Source organism: Salmo trutta, chromosome 3 (assembly GCF_901001165.1).
Source record: "Salmo trutta chromosome 3, fSalTru1.1, whole genome shotgun sequence".
Classification (NCBI taxonomy): Eukaryota; Metazoa; Chordata; class Actinopteri; order Salmoniformes; family Salmonidae; genus Salmo; species Salmo trutta.
In genome coordinates this window covers 27,229,515-27,253,731 of record NC_042959.1, presented here as the reverse complement: position 1 = coordinate 27,253,731, position 24,217 = coordinate 27,229,515, and the positions used below count along the sequence as shown (strand labels likewise).

At 43.2% G+C, this 24,217-nt stretch overlaps 1 protein-coding gene across 1 annotated transcript in view; it reads right to left on the bottom strand.

Moving 5' to 3' along the window:
- The window catches only part of LOC115171445 (polycomb group RING finger protein 3), a 39,560-nt gene extending 17,432 nt beyond the window's left edge, over positions 1 to 22,128 (bottom strand). The window contains exons 1-4 of the mRNA XM_029728262.1: positions 21,998 to 22,128; positions 3,538 to 3,641; positions 1,626 to 1,743; positions 1,013 to 1,109 (exon numbers count right to left, since the gene is read on the bottom strand). Of these exons, the coding sequence (XP_029584122.1) occupies positions 1,013 to 1,109; positions 1,626 to 1,743; positions 3,538 to 3,552 (230 nt within the window). The 5' untranslated portion in view covers positions 3,553 to 3,641; positions 21,998 to 22,128. The remainder of the gene's footprint in view (positions 1 to 1,012; positions 1,110 to 1,625; positions 1,744 to 3,537; positions 3,642 to 21,997) is intronic.
- Positions 22,129 to 24,217: the final 2,089 nt, after the last annotated feature.

Below are 24,217 nucleotides of genomic sequence, written 5' to 3'. Positions count from 1 at the left end.
AGTCCCTACACCCAAACAAGGGCACTGAGTTCATCCACCTCTGGCCTGCTTGCCCCCCTACCTCTGCGGAAGCACAGTTCCCGCTCAGCCCAGTCAAAACAGTTCGCTGCTCTGGCACCCCAATGGTGGAACAAGCTCCCTCACGACGCCAGGACAGCGGAGTCAATCACCACCTTCCGGAGACACCTGAAACCCCACCTCTTTAAGGAATACCTGGGATAGGATAAAGTAATCCTTCTACCCCCCAACCCAATCCTTCTACCCCCCAATAGCACATCTTTTTTTTAAAGATGTGCTATTGTAAAGTGGTTGTTCCACTGGATATCATAAGGTGAATGCACCAATTTGTAAGTCGCTCTGGATAAGAGCGTCTGCTAAATGACGTAAATGTAAAATGTATCAGTTCATCATAAGCCCAAAAGTATTTGCATGAAATATGGTTAGATTGCTTGTGTTTTCATCCTCTCAGCACCAGTAATAGTAGCAGTTGTTTTGATCTCTGCCTCTCACACCTAGTTTGAACCTGTTCCATGATTTGTGTTAAAAAAAAATAATGCACTGATGTATCTTTCACCTGTTTAAATGTTTGGCATTCATGAGCTTTTTATTTTAAACAAACAACTACTCCGAGATAGGCCTTTCCATTAAAATAGGGGCATATGCCTTCTGACTAAATAGCAGGTAGACATGTAAGTTGGCGAACATCCCAGTGGCCACAATACTAATCAGAACCTACTGCCCCAACACTGGACAACAGTCGCTTTAGTGTGTGTGTGTGTGTGTGTGTGTGTGTGTGTGTGTGTGTGTGTGTGTGTGTGTGTGTGTGTGTGTGTAAATATGCATGTATTCTGTTGTTGTGTGTTCCCCCTCCACTCCCCTCTCCTTTGACACTACATTGTTCATTGGACAGTGCTGCTGCCCCCTAGTGGTGGGTCTCTGTGCCGCACACTGATGAAACCCAACACTGAGCGGGTAAGGGGAAGGTGGTTTAATGTCCAGGCTGCTCACTCACCCGATGTACTGCAGTGGATGGCTCTGGTGAATGACAATCCTGCACGTGGGACAGGTGTTGTTCTCCTCAAGGTACTTCACTAGACAGCTTCTGCAGACTGGAAGACACGCAGAGAGACACGCTCTTCCATAATCAGCATTATGGGTGTCTCCTATCTTTTTAGGTTCTAAAAAAGTGAAGCTTTTTGGAGAGAGAGCAATGTGAGTCTCGTTGCTTCATGTCTGGGGGGGGGGGGGGAGAAAGTCATTTTCACCAGAGGATTATGATTAAAGCTATCCACTGTACACTCTACATTGACATTTGGTAAATTAAGACTTTCCACGTGTGGTACAATGGCTCCCTCTAGGGCATGACTGACCTACTACATTACTCGCGTTGCCACTGACATTCACGCAAATACATCTCTATCATTACTACAACTACTTTGTGGGGGAGGTTTGCTTGATTGTTGTGATAATTACACTTTATTGTAACAACGAAAATGTATATTCTTGTATGAAACCTTATGCATGAAGCCCTCATAAAGATACAAGAGCAGTGTTACTATCTGAAGACTGTGTATTGACATTTACGTCATTTAGCTGACGCTCGAGTGCCATCGGCAGGTACTCACAAGTGTGTAAGCACTCCGTGACAGTAGTGGCATCTATCAGGTACCCCTCACACAGGCGACAAGTGATGTGGGCGTTGATGTCCCACAACTTGATCTTCCTGGTTAGCGTCTCAGGGTTCTGGGGAGAAGAAGGACAAAAAAACATGCTGAGTCCAAACTCAAGTTGTTCTGTTTTGTTTATTTTGAACATTCTAAGGGTAACCTCCCAATTCAGTTTTGACAAAAGACTAAAAGATAAAGACCTGTCAACTGTCCAACTCATTTGTTTCAAGGTCATGCAGAGTACTGCTTTGTACACAGTGCCTTCAGAAAGTATTCATACCCCTTGACTTAATCCCCATTTTGTGGTGTTACAGACTAAATTGTGTGTTCACACCCATCTACACACAATACCCCATAATGACAAAGTGAAAACATGTTTTCAGAAAGCTTTGCAAATGTACTGAAAACTAAATACAGAAATATCTAATTTACATAAGTATTCACACCCGTGAGTCAATAACATCACCTTTGACAACGATTACAGCTGTGAGTCTTTCTGGGTAAGTCTCTAAGAGCTTTCCACACCAGGATTGTGCAACATTTACACATTATTCTTTTTCTAATTCTTCAAGCTCTGTCAGAATGGTTGTTAATCATTGCCAGACAGCCATTTTCAAGTCTTGCCATAGACTTTCATGCCGATTTAAGTCAAAACTGGAACTAGGCCACTCAGGAACATCAATGTAGTCTTGGTAAGCAACTCCAGTGTATATTTGGCCTTGTGTTTAAGGTTATTGTCCTGTTGAAAGGTGAATTTGTCTCCTAGTGTCTGTTGGAAAGCAGACTTAACCAGGTTTTCCTCTAGGATTTTGCCTGAGCTTAGCTCTATTCGGTTTTCGTTTAATACAAAAAAAACTCCCTAGTCCTTTCCGATGATAAGCAAACCCATAACATGATGCAGCCACCACCATGCTTTTGCACATCTGTCTTATTGCAAACAGGATGCATGTTTTGGAATATTTCAATTCTATACAGGCTTCCAACTTTTCACTCTGTCATTTAGCTTAGCATTGTGGAGTAACAACTGAGGTTGGATCAACAACATTGTATCACAGCCATTAAACTCTGTAACTGTTTTAAGGTCAACATTGGACTCATGGTGAAATCCCTGAGCGGTTTCCTTCCTCTCCGGAAACTGAGTTAGAAAGTACGGCTGTATCTTTGTTGTAACTGGGTGTATTGATACACCATCCAAAGTGTAATTAATAACTTCACCATGCTCAAATGATTATTCAATATCTGCTTTTTACATTTTTACCCATCTACCAATAGGGGCCCTTCTTTGCGAGACACTGGAAATCGTCCCTGTCCTTTGTGGTTGAATGTGGGTTTGAAATTCAGTGCTCGACTGAGGGACCTTACAGACAACTGTATGTGTGGGGTACAGAGATGAGGTAGTCATTAAAAAATCATGTTAAACACTATTATTGCACACAGAGTGAGTCCATGTAATATTATGTGACTTGTTAAGCTAATTTTTACTCCTGAACTTATTTAGACTTGCCATAACAAAGGAGTTGAATACTTATTGACTAAAGACATTTCAGCTTTTCATTTTTTATTTATTTGTAAAAATGTCTAAAAACATAATTCTACTTTGATATTATGGGTTATTGTTTGTAGGCCAGCGACAGAAAATCTCAATCTATTTTAAATTCAGACTGTAACAACAAAACATGGAAAAAGTCAAGGGGTGTGAACACTTACTGAAGGCACTGTCGAGACAGACAGACAGAGACAGACAGACAGACAGACAGACAGACAGACAGACAGACAGAGACAGGCAGACAAGCAGTCAGTCAGACAGACAGCGGCAGAGTGAGGCAGAGACATGAAACTCCATTCATGGTGGGTGATTGTCTTGGCTTACCCCTAATGCCGCCATGTGTTGACTGGGGATGATTTGGCAGCCACGTCTCTTCCTGCAGACACGAGGTGGTGTTAGCTCCGCATCATGGATGCCCTTTCATGTGGCTAGGAGAGAACACAGAAAGACAACAACACGGTTAGAATTCTTTGTGTTCTACAGCAGTGGTGGTTCCCCCAAAGTCCCTTGTACCATGGGATAAAACAGTGTTTCTAGCCCAGGGTCCTCCAACTCCTATCCTGGAGAGCAGTGTTGGAATACCGACTGGAACAAAAGCATGTAGTCACCCAGCAGCTCTCCAGGACAGGAGTTAGAGAGGCTCATTCTAGCCTTATCCCAATCATGAACTAAACTGAGACCAGACAAATATTGGAGTACAGAATTTATCTGCCTGATATCAGGCTTATCTTGAACTGCAACCACTTAAGAGTTGGCTATGACCCACCATTTCTTGGGACACTGCTCTACAGACCTGAAATGAACCTGGGAAAGTGCTCAGACTATTGAAACAACATTTATACAATGCGACCATTGTATGGAGTGGAGACGTCCCTGAATTCATTTAACAAAATAAGAACCATATTTAAAGTAACTTCAGATCCAGTAAAGCCTAAAAATAAATATTGGACCTAATATTTCCAGGAGAAAAAGTGGTGTCCCCACATGACACGAGGACTGACGTATAGCAGTACTTAGTCACTCTATTAGACAGAGGCCTAGAGATTCACTCCCCATTCTGAGCCAGAACGCCACTCTATTAGACAGAGGCCTAGTAGAGATTCACTCCCCATTCTGAGCCAGAACGCCACTCTATTAGACAGAGGCCTAGAGATTCACTCCCCATTCTGAGCCAGAACGCCACTCTATTAGACAGAGGCCTAGAGATTCACTCCCCATTCTGAGCCAGAACGCCACTCTATTAGACAGAGGCCTAGAGGTTCACTCCCCATTCTGAGCCAGAACGCCACTCTATTAGACAGAGGCCTAGAGATTCACTCCCCATTCTGAGCCAGAACGCCACTCTATTAGACAGAGGCCTAGAGGTTCACTCCCCATTCTGAGCCAGAACGCCACTCTATTAGACAGAGGCCTAGAGGTTCACTCCCCATTCTGAGCCAGAACGCCACTCTATTAGACAGAGGCCTAGAGGTTCACTCCCCATTCTGAGCCAGAACGCCACTCTATTAGACAGAGGCCTAGAGGTTCACTCCCCATTCTGAGCCAGAACGCCACTCTATTAGACAGAGGCCTAGAGATTCACTCCCCATTCTGAGCCAGAACGCCACTCTATTAGACAGAGGCCTAGAGGTTCACTCCCCATTCTGAGCCAGAACGCCACTCTATTAGACAAAGGCCTAGAGGTTCACTCCCCATTCTGAGCCAGAACGCCACTCTATTAGACAGAGGCCTAGAGGTTCACTCCCCATTCTGAGCCAGAACGCCACTCTATTAGACAAAGGCCTAGAGGTTCACTCCCCATTCTGAGCCAGAACGCCACTCTATTAGACAGAGGCCTAGAGGTTCACTCCCCATTCTGAGCCAGAACGCCACTCTATTAGACAGAGGCCTAGAGGTTCACTCCCCATTCTGAGCCAGAACGCCACTCTATTAGACAAAGGCCTAGAGGTTCACTCCCCATTCTGAGCCAGAACGCCACTCTATTAGACAGAGGCCTAGAGGTTCACTCCCCATTCTGAGCCAGAACGCCACTCTATTAGACAGAGGCCTAGAGGTTCACTCCCCATTCTGAGCCAGAACGCCACTCTATTAGACAGAGGCCTAGAGGTTCACTCCCCATTCTGAGCCAGAACGCCACTCTATTAGACAAAGGCCTAGAGGTTCACTCCCCATTCTGAGCCAGAACGCCACTCTATTAGACAAAGGCCTAGAGGTTCACTCCCCATTCTGAGCCAGAACGCCACTCTATTAGACAGAGGCCTAGAGATTCACTATCCATTCTGAGCCAGAACGCCACTCTATTAGACAGAGGCCTAGAGATTCACTATCCATTCTGAGCCAGAACGCCACTCTATTAGACAAAGGCCTAGAGATTCACTCCCCATTCTGAGCCAGAACGCTTTGAGTTGTGAGCTCCAAAAACCTCTTTGACTTGGCATGAGATGGACTCCCACCGCTTTTTCTAGCCTATTGATCTTAAATGTGAATTCTCTTTTACTCAGTCTGGGACAATACAAGTCTGCCTGTGTGCTTTTGTCTGCTCACCAGACCATGACATTAGTCCACTTACTCCATTGAGGTGAGTGAAGGAAGGCTGCTGAGCATCTATTAGGGGTTCTCTATCACCTGGGCTGCGTACCAAACCATGTAACACAGTTGCTGTAACAGTTGCCAGACTGTCAGGGTTGAACAAGTGCATTCAGTTGCAGAGCAATTGCAAGTGCATTGACAGGACGTGTTTACCTCCTGCCGTATCAAAATGACCCACGACGTGTTTACCTCCTGCCGTATCAAAATGACCCAGGACGTGCTTCCCTCCTGCCGTATCAAAATGACCCAGGACGTGTTTACCTCCTGCCGTATCAAAATGACCCAGGACGTGTTTACCTCCTGCCGTATCAAAATGACCCAGGACGTGTTTACCACCTGCCGTATCAAAATGACCCAGGACGTGTTACCCTCCTGCCGTATCAAAATTACCCAGGACGTGTTTACCTCCTGCCGTATCAAAATGACCCAGGACGTGTTTACCACCTGCCGTATCAAAATGACCCAGGACGTGTTTACCACCTGCCGTATCAAAATGACCCAGAACGTGTTTACCTCCTGCCGTATCAAAATTACCCAGGACGTGTTTACCTCCGGCCGTATCAAAATGACCCAGGACGTGTTTACCACCTGCCGTATCAAAATGACCCAGGACGTGTTTACCTCCTGCCGTATCAAAATGACCCAGGACGTGTTTACCTCCTGCCGTATCAAAATGAGCCCAGGACGTGTTTACCTCCTGCCGTATCAAAATGACCCAGGACGTATTTACCACCTGCCGTATCAAAATGACCCAGGACGTATTTACCACCTGCCGTATCAAAATGACCCAGGACGTATTTACCACCTGCCGTATCAAAATGACCCAGGACGTGTTTACCACCTGCCGTATCAAAATGACCCAGGACGTATTTACCTCCTGCCGTATCAAAATGACCCAGGACGTATTTACCTCCTGCCGTATCAAAATGACCCAGGACGTGTTTACCTCCTGCCGTATCAAAATGACCCAGGACGTGTTTACCTCCTGCCGTATCAAAATGACCCAGGACGTGTTTACCACCTGCAGTATCAAAATGACCCAGGACGTGTTTACCTCCTGCCGTATCAAAATGACCCAGGACACGTTTACCTCCTGCCGTATCAAAATGACCCAGGACGTGTTTACCACCTGCCGTATCAAAATGACCCAGGACGTGTTTACCTCCTGCCGTATCAAAATGACCCAGGACGTGTTTACCTCCTGCCGTATCAAAATGACCCAGGACGTGTTTACCTCCTGCCGTATCAAAATGACCCAGGACGTGTTTACCACCTGCAGTATCAAAATGACCCAGGACGTGTTTACCTCCTGCCGTATCAAAATGACCCAGGACGTGTTTACCTCCTGCCGTATCAAAATGACCCAGGACGTGTTTACCACCTGCCGTATCAAAATGACCCAGGACGTGTTTACCTCCTGCCGTATCAAAATGACCCAGGACGTGTTTACCTCCTGCCGTATCAAAATGACCCAGGACGTGTTTACCTCCTGCCGTATCAAAATGACCCAGGACGTGTTTACCACCTGCCGTATCAAAATGACCCAGAACGTGTTTACCTCCTGCCGTATCAAAATGACCCAGGACGTGTTTACCTCCTACCGTATCAAAATGACCCAGGACGTGTTTACCTCCTGCCGTATCAAAATGACCCAGGACGTGTTTACCTCCTGCCGTATCAAAATGACCCAGTGTTGTAACCCTGTGTGTTGTTTACTACTGGGTTGTATTTACTACTTGCTTTCAATGACATTTTTCTCAAGACCTGTTCGACTCCGGTCCAAGCCTCTTACAGAGACAACCGAACGAGAGTGCTTCATCAATGAATAAGATGATAAGGGAAATTCCACGGTACCGGAATTACGCTTTGACTCAGACTTTTCACTTTAAAACGTACGCCAAACAAAGTTTAACAAACCATACAATTCTATGCACAAGGACTTTCACAAAAACACATTTACAGGAAGAACTGTGAAAATGCAAAGTTTTGTAACAGAATTACTGTAAAATCTCCCTCCGTTTTTTATGTGACCACGTTTTCCAGAAACTCTGTTAAATATCTGCTCCCAATTAAGATTCAAAAACATCTGCTGAAAGAATGACACCTTGAGTTTACAAAAAAAATATTTTGGTTATTGATCTACAGTAGGTGAAGTGGATTTACACCCGGTAACGGAATTACGGTAACGGTATTACATCACGTCCCTGATCTGTACTGTACACAAATGCATAATTCTGGATATGAATGTCATTCTCTTCATGGTGATGTATCCCGAATAGGTAAACAAACGTAGTAATATGGAATATCCTTATTTTGCATATTTAGGTATTATTCTAAACACTGGCATTTATTGTAATGGACTCCGCCCCCAAAAAAGACCACATTTGAAACAATCTGAACCAATCATAGATGTCTACGTTTCACAAGTTTGGACATCAAAGTAGAGCACAGCACAGTACAGCACTGGACAACACAGCACAGTAGAGTTCAGTACATTATACTGTACTCTTCTCTAGTGTACTCTACTGAACTATACTGTACAGTACTATAATGTACTCTACTTTCCTTTACTGTTCTGTACTGTTCTCTATTGTGATCTACTGTAAGTGTAGTGTCCTGTACTGTCCAAACTTGTGAAACATCGACGTCTATGATTGGTCCGGCCTGGGCGGACTGACCAAATTTCAACTACTTTTCAACATCCACGGATGTCCATTGTCGGTCGGTGCTCAGTGGGTAAGGCTGCTGGTTACAGTAAATGGAAAGAGGGTAGGTGGTAGGTGTCAGTAAGAGCTGGGAGAGGTGGCACTTAATAATTCATAAACAAACTTGATATCTTTAAAAACACAAACTAATTGGTAGGTCTACCTTTACTTGTAACATAATTACAAGGCAACAATTCTTGAATTTACAGAAGGTAAACAATTTATCTTTCTTGTTGATATTATTTGACAGGGGTCTTTATTGTCTTTTGATGCATTTCTGATACATTTTAAGACTTATTCTGGTCGACGTTTTCTAAGACTCCTTTTTCCATCTGTTTGACAAGAAATCAAAGCCTTTTCTTTTTCCTAATGGATGGAAAATGACTGAAAAATGTATATATGCCTTAATTTCTCCAAAAATAAAGACTCTTAGCTTTTATTTGACACCCAAATTGACATGATCCTATGAACTTCCCATGTATAAATGAAGTTACTGAAGGTTTGGTTGAACCGTAACACCTGCAGGTTCCTGATGGAGGGACAGTCATTCAACACGACACTGGGTGTCAGAGAACATCACATTGACCCACCATTGACAAGTCAATCTAGCCAATCTAGAGTGAATGCTTGTCCAAACTGCTCTGAGTGAACTGGGCCTATAACTAATGCCGTCCTCAATACACAGGCAATGTAATTGATGCTTCAATGGGTCCTCTTTATCCCTTATCCAGAAACGAGTGTGGTAGAGATGACTCATGACGGATGTGCTATGGTGTTTCAAGCACGCCACAGCTTTTCAATTGCAGATTCAGAAGAAAACACTGCAGGTTGATTCAGAATGTTTACGCTGTATCTAAGGTGCTAATGCATAAAACAAACAAACTCTGTAAGCGGTTCCTCTCAGGAAGTCACGTCATTGGATCTTGAGGCAAAACCGCACGTCTTTAAAACACAGCGTGAACATCCTGAGTGATTCCTTTGTGTTTTTGTCCTTTATCTGCAATGGATTAAATTTGGGCATTTCCTGGTTGCGTCAAAGTCTGTTACAACACTATATACCATCTAATAATAGTCATTTAGCAGATGCTTTTATCCAAAGCAACTGTCATGTGTGCATACATTTTCCGTATGGGTGCCCGCAGTGGGAATCGAACCCATGACGCTTGGTGTTGCAAGAGCCATGCTCTAATGACTGAGCCACACAGGACCAACCATCTCTGGTTGGATAACAGTAAAACGTCAAGATAGTCATAGTAAGATAATGGATTCTTTAGTTTTTTCTCTCCAGATCATGAATCTGAGAACATTAATATTTTATGACAAAACACCACTGTACTTTACACAGACTGTGATAAAAGTCACAGCAGTCTACTTTATTCTGAGACAGGAGTGTAAAGGAGCATTTATATCTTGTTTTGCTTGGCTACAACATGAGGATCTTTGTTTTTGTAGATCTGTGTCTGGTGTCAAAGAGCCTCAAAGGTTCCGCAGCATGAAAGACGGCTGACTTATAGGAATACTAGGATCAGTCGAGTTACAGCATGTCAGATCTGTTATAGTGAGGGAAAGGTATAGCATTATTGGACATTTAGAATGCACACATTATAGGCCTACTACATTATAGACATTATAGTCACATAAATGTTCCTGATCTATAAGATGAGAACATCCACATATTGCAGTATTGAGTAAAACCATAACTGCACAGCACACCGCAACTTGTAGCTCGAATCAGCCTTCTATTTACAATAGAATTTTCAAACAAAAGGCTGTTTTGTATCCTCTGAAAATTCAATGAATGTGTGTTGCTAAAGTCAAATGTTGTCTCTTAGAATAGCCTATATGATACAATGATAGAATAAATAAATCAAATAGAAAACTAATTTGAAACTGGGTGAGCGGTTTTACATAGAGTTAGCCTAGCCTTAGAGGACTAGACCACACTGCCTGCTAACAGAAATAGGCTAGCAGTTGTGGATGGAGGGGGGAATCCATTTGAAATCAATAACTTTTTGACAGCATCACTTTGAATTTAAACTAAACTTTTCATATACGTTTGCCCATGGAAGAAGTGGTCAGAAAGTGACTTTTTGGACCTGAATGCCAAAACATTCATGAGATAGAGGTGCTCAAGTTGACCCGTTTTGCATACCCCACCCTACCATGAGACATCCATGTCATCACTGGAAAAGATAAATGTTGAGTTTGATATCATTTAGTGTGTGGTCAAACAATTGTATTATTTCTTGCACATTTAAAAAAAATATTATAAATATTGACCATTTTACATCTTTAACGACAATTATCTAAAAACACGTAAACTGTGCTGTAGCTTAGACCCTATTTCACATCATTTGAGGTTTTTGTGTTGTGCCAACCATCAGTTTAGAGACAACATGTTCTTGAATACAGGTGGGTGTCATGTCAATCATAGAAATAGAATGAATAGAATAGACATTTCCCTTCAGACCACTGCAATTTGACTGGTACACCATTGAAATGTAGATTTAATAGAAATTTTACCTTCTAATTACTACCACAAAGATGACCGCCGGTCCACCCCCCATCGAAAATGGTCATGTCTGCAGTGATGTAAAGTACTTAAGTAAAAATACTTGAAAGTACTACTTATGTTGTTTTTGGGGGTATCTGTACTTTACTATTTATATTTTTGACAAACTTTTACTTTACTTAACTACATTCCTAAAGAGAATTAAGTACTTTTTACTCCATACATTTTCCCTGACACATCACTATATTCTTAAAGAAAATGTACTTTTTACTCCATACATTATCCCTGACACCAATAAGTACTCATTATATTTTGAATGCTTAACAGGAGAATAAAATGGTCTAATTCACACACAAAGAACATCCCTGGTCATCCCTACCGTTTTTAAATAATTGATGTTAAAAGGTTTTAAAAAAGTATGGATTGTATTTTATTTTAAATCCCAGAAATGATACAATAGTTTGACAACTCTGTTTGTCATCTTTCAAATGATACCAATCTCAACTGTTTATCTCTTCCAGTGATGAAGACATGGATGTCTCATGATAGGGTGGGGTATGCAAAACGGGTCAACTTTGAGCACCTCTATCTCGTGAATGTTTTGTTCTTTCGGGTCCAAAACATTTCTTTTTGACCACTTCTACTATGGACAAATATGTATGGAAGGTTTCATTTAAAATCAAAAGGGGTGCTGTCAAAAAGTTATTGAATTCTAATGGATTTAGCCTAGAGAGAGTTCATTTCAGGGCACAAGAACTTGAAGAGTTCAATCAAAGTGCCCTGACTTGACCCTGAGGAGAGCCGACAGGGTGGATCATGTGTCATATCTAAGTTAATAGGAACCCCATAAAGTCTTGCCTGGTGCAGACCATGCTCATGCGGAATGACACACACACACACACACACACACACACACACACACACACACACAATACTAGAGATGTATTTCTCAGAAATAAATAAAGGCTAAGCCTATAGGTCTACACAAACACACGTGCACACACATCTAGTCATTGATGGGTTGTGTGTCAATGCTGATGATGGCATACACACAGAAACAGACACGCACACACTTTGGCATCACAAAGAGCCCCTGTTGGCAGCCTGTGGGCAGTGGAGTGTTTGGGTCCAGTGTAGACTGGGTGCCAGCCTGAGAGTCGGACACTGAGGCCTGTTTCAACGGAGGGAGCCAGGATGCATTGGATTCACTTCAAAAACACACACACCACACACACGTGCATTCGAGCGCGCGCGCACACACACACACTGTTTATTCTACCCTTCTAAATACTCTGAAAGTCCTGACTGACTCGTGAATGAGAGTTGGTGCCAGTAGGGACAGACAGACAATACAAGTGATCAAAAGTGAAGCAAGCTGCACTAATGTGATGGGATGCCAGAAGGCCTTTTATGTAGTGCATTTAGGCCCTAGCTGATTCCCTGATCAGTTTATGTATGGGTTAAGGCAATGGACAGTGATTGCTGTAGTTTGAAAAAATGGACCCCATCTCGGGCAGCGCATAGAACACAGACATTATCAAGGAGAAGAAACCCTATCATCATCATCATCATGATGATGGCGCCGACAGAGATGGTCGCCTTGCTTCGCGTTCTTAGGAAACTATGCAGTATTTTGTTTTTTATGTATTATTTCTTACACTGTTACCCCAGGAAATCTTAAGTCTTATTACATACAGCCGTGAGGAACTATTGGATATAAGAGCAACGTCAACTTACCAACATTACGACCAGGAATACGACTTTCCCGAAGCGGATCCTCTGTTTGGTCCACCACCCAGGACAATGGATCGGATCCCAGGAGGCAACCTAAAAACAACGGCGCCGCAAAACGGGCAGACGGAGCGGTCTTCTGGTCAAGCTCCGTAGACGGGCACATCGCTCACGAGTATACTACTCGCCAATGTCCAGTCTCTTGACAACAAGGTAGACGAAATTCGAGCAAGGGTTGCCTTCCAGAGAGACATCAGAGAACGTAATATTCTCAGTTTCATGGAAATATTGCTCACTCGGGATACGTTATCAGAGTCGGTACAGCCACCCGGTTACTTCACGCATCGCGCCAACAGAAACAAACATCTCTCAGGTAAGAAGGGAAGGGATTGATGGCAGCATTTGCGCAAAACTGAAAGCGCAAACCACCGCTATTAATCATGGCAAGGTGACCGGAAACATGATCGAATACAAAGTGTAGCTATTCCCTCCGCAAGGCAATCAAACAAGCTAAGCGTCAGTATGGAGACAAAGTAGAGTCGCAATTCAACAACTCAGACACGAGACGTATGTGGCAGGGTCTACAGTCAATCACGGATTACAAAAAGAAAACCAGCTCCGTCGCGGACACTGATGTCTTGCTCCCAGACAAACTAAAACAACTTCTTTGCTCACTTTAAATACAATACAGTGCCACTGACACGGGCCGCTACCAAAACCTACGGGCTCTCCTTCACCGCAGCCGAAGTGAGTAAAACATTTAAACGTGTTAACCCTCACAAGGCTGCCAGCTCAGACAGCTTCCCTAGCCGCGTCCTCAGAGCATGCGCAGACTAGCTGGCTGGTGTGTTTACGGACATATTCAATAAATCCCTATCCCAGTCTGCTGTTCCCACATGCTTCAAGAGGGCCACCATTGTTCCTGTTCCAAGAAAGATAAGGTAACTGAGCTAAACGACTATCGCCACGTAGCACTCACTTCCGTCATCATGAAGTGCTTTGAGAGACTAGTCAATGATCATATCACCTCCACCCTACCTGACACCCTAGACCCACTCCAATTTACTTACCACCCCAATAGGTCCACAGACGACGCAATCACACTGCACTCTGCCCTAACCCATCTGGACAAGAGGAATACCTGTGTAAGAATGCTGTTCATCGATTACAGCTCAGCATTTAACACCATAGTACCCTCCAAACTCGTCATTAAGCTAAAGACCCTGGGGCTTGACACCGCCCTGTGCTACTGGGTCCTGGACTTTCTGACGGGCCGCCCCCAGGTGGTGAGGGTAGGAAACAACATCTCCACCCCACTGCCCCACAAGGGTGCGTTCTCAGCCCTCTCCTGTACTCCCTGTTCACCCATGACTGCGTGGCCATGCACGCCTCCAACTCAATCATCAAGTTTGCAGACGACACTACAGTGGTAGGCTTGATTACCAACAACGGCGAGACGGCCTACAGGGAGGAGGTGAGGGCCCTCGGAGTGTGGTGTCAGGAAAATAACATCACACTCAACGTCAACAAAACAAAGGAAATGATCGTGGACTTCAGGAAACAGCAGAGGGAGCACCCCCCTATCTACATCCAACAGGACAGTAGTGGAGAAAGTGGAACGTTTTAAGTTCCTCGGCGTACACATCATGGACAAACTGAAATGGTCCACCCACACAGACAGCGTGGTGAAGAAGGCGCAACAGCACCTCTTCAACCTCAGGAGACTGAAGAAATTTGGCTTGTCCCCAAAAACACTCACAAACTTTTACAGATGCAGAATCAAGAGCATCCTGTCGGGCTGTATCACCGCCTGGTACGGCAGCTGCTCCGCCCAGAAGGCTCTCCAGAGGGTAGTGAGCTCTGCACAACGCATCACCGCGGGCAAACTACCTGCCCTCCAGGACACCTACACCACCCAATGTCACAGGAAGGCCAAAAAGATCATCAAGGACAACAACCACCCGAGCCACTGCCTGTTCACCCCGCTATCATCCAGAAGGCGAGGTCAATACAGGTGCATCAAAGCTGGGACCGAGAGACTGAAAAATAGCTTCTATCTCAAGGCCATCAGACTGTTAAACAGCCATCACCAACTTTGAGTGGATGCTGCCAACATACTGACTCAAATCTCTAGCCACTTTAATAATTAAAAATTGGGTGTAATAAATGTATCACTAGTCACTTTAAACAATGCCACTTTATATAATTTTTACATACCCTACATTACTCATCGCATATGTATATACTGTACTCTATACCATCTACTGCATCTTGCCTATGCCGTTCGGCCATCGCTCATCCATATATTTATATGTATATATTCTTATTCATTCCTTTACACTTGTGTGTATAAGGTAGTTGTTGTGAAATTGTTAGATTACTTGTTAGATATTACTGCATGGTCAGAACTAGAAGCACAAGCACTTCGCTACACATGCATTAACATCTGCTAACCATGTGTATGTGACCAATACAATTTGATTTGATTTGATCAGACTACTGCAACAGGAGTGAGACGGGGGAAGGGATAAGGAACAAACAAGCCATGTTGTTTTCTTTCATTAACTCAGTAGCACAGACCATCAGCTAAAAACTTTGTTTAAGAGAACTTTGGGGGCCTCCCGAGTGGCGCAGAGGTCTAAGGCACTGCATCGCAGTTCTAAAGACGTCACTACACACCTGGGTTAGATCCCAGGTGTGTAGATCAAAAATAGTTATTTTTGTGACTTCTAGTATAAAACAGTTGTGTTTGGGGCTGCCATGGCCTTCGTTTTAATTAGTAAAGTACATGCCAGGCATGATCCCGCTGAATTCAACCTGTCAGAGTGTCAGTCAGCCTCCTTAGGTCCAAGTGCCCTCTCTACTGACCCCCAGGTGAATGACACCACTGACCCACTAGTAAAGTAATAACTTGCTATAGAGTCTGGCACCTGAGAGTTCCCTTTAGGTCACTTCACCCTAAATGGGTGAAGTAGTGCAAGGACCAGTGTGATGACACAGGGTGCTTGACTGTGGATAAAGAGTTTGAAGCAATTAGAACAATGAGAGAGAGAAAGAGAGTAGAAAGCAGCCATTTGAAGTTTCTATATATCCTTCTCGAGAGCAGGAAACAAAGAAATGTGTTGTATGTAAACACTAATGACTTTGTGCAGTCCTAACACATCTTAAAACGGAACCTTCAATACAGACATTACACCATTAGAAATTGGAACTGGCACTATATAAGCAAGTCCCAACCTATTCGGTTCATGAACACAGCCGAAACATCCAATTTGAACATTTTAGCCCGTCTGAAAACTAACACACAGTTGAATCGTCATTGAGTCTGTCACGAACGTCGTATGAAGTGGACCAAAATGCAGCGGGAGTCTGTATACTCATCTTTTTATTTGGCAGAAAGAAGGAAAACCAAAACAAAACACACGTATACAAAAAAAAACAACGACAACAAACAGTCCTGTAAGGCATACAGCTATACACGAAACAACTACCCACAAAATCCCATAGAAAAAACACCCCTCTTAAATAGGACCTTCAATTAGAAGCAACTAGGAGCAGCTGCTTCCAATTGATGGTCAACCCAACAAACACCACATAGAAATAGACATACTAGAACTAACATAGAAATAGACTAACAGGAACATAACCCAACAAACCCCGAAACACTCTAAATAAACACCCCTCTTAAATAAGAACATAGCCCAACAAACCCTGAAACACTCTAAACAAACACACCCCTGCCACGTCCTGACCAAACTACAATAACAAATAACCCCTTATACTGGTCAGGACGTGACAGAGTCTGTATTTGGTAGACTAGCAGTTGCCCCACACGTTTGTCACAGATGTTTCTCAAAAAAATCGTATTTGTCTGTTACTTTTACTGAAATTAAGGGAGAACTTTACATTGCAACACAGACTAAAGTGGGAATAACATGGCAATAGTGTGGTAACAAGTTAAAGTGACACACTGAACATGTATTCCAGAAGACCACAGGACGTAGGGTCTAGTGGTTGATTTGGGATTGGGTTACTTTAATTGCTTCACACAGACTTCACATTACCCATCTCAAATTGGCTGAATTGACAAATGTATCTGGATTCAGTCCAGTGCCCATCAGTAAGCTAGAATTCAGAGATGTAGCTAAATCTATGAATGATAGTGTTTCCCCAAGCCATGGAATATGGCCTAACAGGCTATAGGCCCCTCTGTCAAACTTAGTAACAGCCAGTGGATCTAAAATCAGTAGTTGTTCCTTTGACCAAGCCATGAGGTCGAAGGAATTGTCCGTAGAGCTCCAAGACAGGATTGTGTCGAGGCACAGATTTGGGGAAGGGTACCAAAACATTTATGCAGCAATGAAGGTCCCCAAGAACACAGTGGCCATCATTCTTAAATGGAAGAAGTTTAGAACCACCAAGACTCTTCCTAGAGCTGGCCGCCAGGCCAAACTGAGCAGTCGGGAAGAAGGGCCTTGGTCAGGGAGGTGACCAAGAACCCAATGGTCACTCTGACAGTGCTCCAGAGTTTCTCTGTGGAGATGGGAGAACATTCCAGAAGGACAACCATCTCTACACCACTCCACCAATCAGGCCTGTTTGGTAGAGTGGCCAGACGGAAGCCACTCCTCAGTAAAAGGCACATGACAGCCCCTTGGAGTTTTCCGAAAGGCACCTAAAGACTCTCAGACCATGAGAAACAAGATTCCCTGGTCTGATGAAACCAAGATTGAACTCTTTGGCCTGAATGCCAAGCGTCACTTCTGGAGGAAACCTGGCACCATCCCTACGGTGAAGCATGTTGGTGGCAGCATCATGCAGTGGGAATGTTTTTCAGCAGCAGGGACTGGTAAACTAGTCAGGATTGAGGCAAAGATGAACGGAGCAAAGTACTGAGAAATCCTTGATGAAAACCTGCTCCAGAGCACTCAGGACTTCAGACTGGGGAGAAGGTTCACCTTCCAACAGGACAACGATCCTAAGCACACAGCCAAGACAATGCAGGAGTGGTTTTGTGACAAGTCTCTGAATGTCCTTGAGTGGCCCAGCCAGAGCCCAGACTTGAACCCAATCTAACATCTCTGAAGAGACCTGAAAATATCTGTGCAGCAACGCTCCCCATCCAACCTGACAGAGCTTGAGAGGATCTGCAGAGAAGAATGGGAGAAACTCCACAAATACAGGTGTGCCAAGCCTGTAGTGTCATATCCAAGACTCGAGGCTGTAATCGCTGTCAAAGGTGCTTCAACAAAGTACTGAGTAAAGGGTCTGAATGCTGGTATTTCCATTTTTTCCCCAATAAATTAGCAAAAAAATTTAAAATGTAAATGTTTTGCTTTGTCATTATGGGGTATTGTGTGTAGATTGATGAGCAAAAAAACAATTCAACCAGTTTTAGAATAAGGCTGTAATCTAACAAAATGTGGAAAAAATCTAAGGGTCTGAATACTTTCCAAAGGCGCTGTATGTCAAACCACGTGTGTGTGTCAAACCACTGAATTTACTTACATAACCTGTTGTGTGAACTAGTTTTTTTATATGTTTCTTAGGCTGTGACAATACCAGTATCGCAATATTTTTTCCATTGCAAAATGAAAACGCAAAGCAGACCTAACCCTTCAGTCTTTTAAAAACCTGCTGGATGTAAAATATTGTGTGCTTTAACTTGGAAAATAAATAAATGTGACTCTGGCTGAAAACATAATGATGTTTGTTTCCAACATTAGGGCTGTTTTCATAAAGAAGTTAAATCTGCTTTGTGTTTTGTTTCCTTGCTACGATACTAACAAGTATCGTGATACTGGTATCGTCCCGGCCCTAATGTTGACACACAACAGCAACAGTCAGGGAAGTAAACTGTTACAGTTAGGACCTACTTCCCTCTACGGGTGTAATCCTAATCCCCTCTACGGGTGTAATCCTAATCCCCTCACGAGTGTAGAAAAAAAAAGTGACAGGCCAACACAGGTCTGGTTTTATTCCCAAAATGAATAGGCCTTGTCATTCACCAGGTCTATAACAACATTGTGTGTTACTTTTTTCTTGCTGACATAATTTCAAGAAGGGATGTAGTGAGATATGGTTCAAGGGGGTGATGTCTGGTTTATGGTTCATCTGTTGTTTTGCTCTGCTGGTCATTGATTGGGATTCTCATTAACAATTAAGACACCTTGACAAAGAATGTGGTATGGAATGGAACTTTATGGAACGGACCCTAATCCCAAAATGTTGGTGGATTCCCTAAATTATTTGGAATTTGGCATTTCCGTAAAATGTATTTAGGTGGTAGACCCTTGTATAATGACCAAAACCCCTCAACCTCATTACAATGTAATAACTACAATGTAACAACGAGGTTGATGTAATAGTAGGCTAATTACAGCGTTACACGGGTATAAGAGCAACTTTACACATGGACTATTCTATACACTGCTGGACATACTAGCCATAGCATCATGGACAGAGAGAACGACACAAAGCTGTAGCCTAATGGCCAGTATTTACACCACCGTCGAGGGGCAATCAACACCTTCATGTGGAATTTTTGTATGGCTACTGTGTTTCTTTGTAAAGTGTGAGTGGATTTGTTAGAAAAGCCTGATCATAACAAAGGCTGTTATGAAGGGAAATACAGCTTTCTTTATTGCTCTAATGATACTGTCTCATTGATTGAGTGGACTAGAGATCCTGATCAACAACACTCAACATACAGTGAGGGAAAAAAGTATTTGATCCCCTGCTGATTTTGTACGTTTGCCCACTGACAAAGAAATGATCAGTCTATAATTGTAATGGTAGGTTAATTTGAACAGTGAGAGACAGAATAACAACAAAAAAATCCAGAAAAACGCATGTCAAAAATGTTATAAAATGATTTGCATTTTAATGAGGGAAATAAGTATTTGACCCCTCTGCAAAACATGACTTAGTACTTGGTGGCAAAACCCTTGTTGGCAATCACAGAGGTCAGACGTTTCTTGTAGTTGGCCTACAGGTTTGCACACATCTCAGGAGGGATTTTGTCCCACTCCTTTTTGCAGATCTTCTTCAAGTCATTAAGTTTTCGAGGCTGATGTTTGGCAACTCGAACCTTCAGCTCCCTCCACATATTTTCTATGGGATTAAGGTCTGGAGACTGGTTAGGCCACTCCAAGACCTTAATGTGCTTCTTCTTGAGCCACTCCTTTATTGCCTTGGCCGTGTGTTTTGGGTCATTGTCATGCTGGAATACCCATCCACGACCCATTTTCAATGCCCTGGCTGAGGGAAGGAGGTTCTCACCCAAGATTTGACAGTACATGACCCCGTCCATCGTCCCTTTGATGCGGTGAAGTTGTCCTGTCCCCTTAGCAGAAAAACACCCCCAAAGCAAAATGTTTCCACCTCCATGTTTGACGGTGGGGATGGTATTCTTGGGGTCATAGGCAGCATTCCTCCTCCTCCAAACACGGTGAGTTGAGTTGATGCCAAAGAGCTCCATTTTGGTCTCATCTGACCACAACACTTTCACCCAGTTGTCCTCTGAATCATTCAGATGTTCATTGGCAAACTTCAGACGGGCATGTATATGTGCTTTCTTGAGCAGGGGGACCTTGCGGGCACTGCAGGATTTCAGTCCTTCATGGCGTAGTGTGTTACCAATTGTTTTCTTGGTGACTATGGTCCCAGCTGCCTTGAGATCATTGACAAGATCCTCCCGTGTAGTTCTGGGCTGTTTCCTCACCGACCTCATGATCATTGCAACTCCACAAGGTGAGATCTTGCATGGAGCCCCAGGCCGAGGGAGATTGACAGTTCTTTTGTGTTTCTTCCATTTGCGAATTATCGCACCAACTGTTGTCACCTTCTCACCAAGCTGCTTGGCGATGGTCTTGTAGCCCATTCCAGCCTGGTGTAGGTCTACAATCTTGTCCCTGACATCCTTGGAGAGCTCGTTGGTCTTGGCCATGGTGGAGAGTTTGGAATCTGATTGATTGATTGCTTCTGTGGACAGGTGTCTTTTATACAGGTAACAAACTGAGATTAGGAGCACTCCCTTTAAGAGTGTGCTCCTAATCTCAGCTCGTTACCTGTATAAAAGACACCTGGGAGACACCTTGAGAGGGGGTCAAATACTTATTTCCCTCATTAAAATGCAAATCAATTTATAACATTTTTGACATGTGTTTTTCTGGATTTTTTTGTTGTTATTCTGTCTCTCACTGTTCAAATAAACCTACCATTAAAATTATAGACTGATCATTCTTTTGTCAGTGGGCAAACGTACAAAATCAGCAGGGGATCAAATACTTTTTTCCCTCACTGAAGCCAATGAATGGCTCTCTGCAATTCTTCCCTGATTACCACATTTGCATAACCTATGTCAACCAGGAATGAAGAAGCTGTTCATGTTGAGATAGATTTATGATTTACAGGTTAAGTAACATAGAGAATATTGGCTAGTAATATGCTAAGTAGTTAATTATACAATGAAAGTTGAGGATGTTTGTGCCTGCCTGCCTTTGTGATCTACCTTGTGTTATTATACAACAGTAAAAAAACATTGAATCCCTATACAGGCTGAAGCTAGGAAAACCCACCTAAGTTTAGCTTGTTATAGACACGGCTATTGTGGCTTGTCCCTCAGAGCAATTGACATATTGCTGTCCGTTATTACAAAACATCAATCTAGCTACCAAAAGAGAGAGAGACTTGTTGGCTCGACCATTCACCAAAATCCCACAATGTCACAGTTCCATACAGTTAGATGGGGGCGAAATAGCCCCTAAAAAACATTAACTCTCTTTTGTCTAGATTTAATCAGGTGGCTACAACTACACCCTCGTGCATTAACACCTAACTTTCGAACCCCGAACGGGTTAATGGTGGACCATGGTTTTTCAAGAACATTCCAGGCAATGGGAAAGATTGGTTTGTCGCTCCAAACAACACAAATATTATGGGAGACATGTGAGCGTCTACGAGAGCTCCCGTCGTATTGAACAAAAAGAGTGCTTCACTGCTATCCACACCCTCCCTTCTAATGCACTTTTCCTTGAAAAGGATCCCGGTGTCTAACTGCAGGGCCCGGCGCCGCCATACACTACCACATAGGCACATAAAACAACACGTATAGCATGCCCATACCACCAAGCGGAAAAGACACAGACAAAAATGAATAAGAACAATACAAATCGTAGTCATAAATCACCAATAGACGCATTAATGCATTAATACGCCTAAAATCCTTCAGGTCAAAAGAACTAACCTGTTTAGGAACAGTACAGTCCGCTGGACATTGGGTTGAATCCGATTTAAATCCACTATCAGTAAAACAAAGAGGCGAAAATGTCCGGCCAATCCCGAAACAGGCCGAAACACCTCTTGGAGCTTTGCTGAGCATGCGCTGATTAGTCGAGGGGGAGGAGGGTTAGTCGAGGGGGAGGAGGGTTGAATGAGAGTAGACGAATAGGTAACATTGTATCGAGCTCCCAATTCATTTCGAATAAGCAATTATTGTGATACATTTTGATATGTTTTAGAATTCCGCGAAATTCTGAGGGAAACTCTCATTAAAAAAAATACTCAGATATAATGGTTTAGAAAATTGGGGAATCACAATGAAAATCACAACGAAATAAATGTTGGTTTTTGGGCAAGACATGAGGAGAATCTTGTCAGAATAAGTTTCTTTGCTGTAGGCCTAATGTTAGATTTCTGTAATGCCATTACAGTCAACCTACATTTGATGCCTGAGATGTAGCACATTGCTTATAGGCTACAGTAGAATCTCAAAAGTCAAAGTGCTTATGTGCTAAAATGTACACTAACGTAGAATGATACTGACAAAAATAGCAATATTTTTGACGTTGGGATTTGTTATTATTACTGTGTAGTAGGGTGCTTATAAATCGCCCTGAGGTCTTTCTTACAAGATCACACTTCCAATATGTTTGAGATGTGTTCAGTGGATTGAATTTCACAAAGCATTTGATCACTCTGTTGTTGCTGAGAATTGTCCTGTGCAGCAGGAAATGCAGATGAATGTCGTGATTTACACTACATGACCAAAAGTATGTGGACACCTGCTCATCGAATATCTCACTCCAAAATCATGGTCATTAATGTGGAGTTGGTTCCCCTTTGCTGCTATAACAGCCTCCAATGCTTTCCACTAGATGTTGGAACATTTCTGCAGGGGACTTGCTTCCATTCAGCCACAAGAGCATTAGTGATGTCGGGCACTGATGTTGGGCAATTAGGCCTGACTCGCAGTCGGCGTTCCAATTCATCCCAAATGTGTTCGATGGAGTTGAGGTCAGGGCTCTGTGCAGGCCAGTCAAGTTCTTCCACACCGATCTCAACAAACAATTTCTGTATGGACCTCGCTTTGTGCATGGGGGCATTGTCATGCTGAAACAGGAAATCAACTTCCCCAAACTGAAATCAACTTCCGCAAACTGCTACAAAGTTGGAAGTACAGAATCATCTAGAATGTAATTGTATGCTGTAGGGTTAAGATTTCCCTTCACTGGAACTAAGGGGCCTAGCCCAAACCATGAAAAACAGCCCCAGACCATTGTTCCTCCTCCACCAAACATTACAGTTGGCACTATGCATTGGGGAGGTAGCATTCTCCTGCCATGCGCCAAACCCAGATTCGTCTGTCGGACTGCCAGATTTTTGTCTCCGATTAATTTGTAGGTGCTACACGCTAGGTCAACACTCTGCGGTCCCATTCTTTGAGCTTGTGTGGCCTACCACTTTGTGGCTGAGCCGTTGTTGCTCCTAGATGTTTCCACTTCACAATAACAGCACTTAAAGTTGACTGGGGCAGCTTAGCAGGGCAAAAATGTGAGGAATTGACTTGTTGGAAAGGTGGCATTCTATGACGGTGCCACGTTGAAAGTCACTGAGCTCTTTAGTAAGGCCATTCTACTGCCAATGTTTGTCTATGGAGATTGCATGACTGTGTGCTCGATTTGATACACCTGTCAGCAACAGGTGTGGCTGAACTTTCCGAATCCACTCATTTGAAAGGGTATCCACATGCTTTTGTATATATAGAGCACATAAATTCACTCAATAAGACGTAGTAACACACTCTTATAATAACATAATTTCACTTTTCATGTAGCCTAATTTTGTCCAGTTAATAGCCTAACCACAGATCAAGCAACATTATGGACTAAACGTTCAAATCATGTCGCTGCAGCATGATTCTGTTACGAAAATACTGGTTGAATTAAGATCCTACACCTGTAGGTCAAACTCCAGGTCAAACCTAATCAATGGCTCAAGACTTGCTTTTTCATTATATTTGACTGGAGAAAATGTTGCATCACTGAATTTTGGGTGCACAGTTCACAGGTAGACCTCCACACATCCTTCACATGAGTGAGCGAGCACCAACATGAAAAGTCTCAAGTAATCAATTGTGTAACCCTGACAAGCCACTTCGAGTGGCCTGCCCTACACATTGACCACA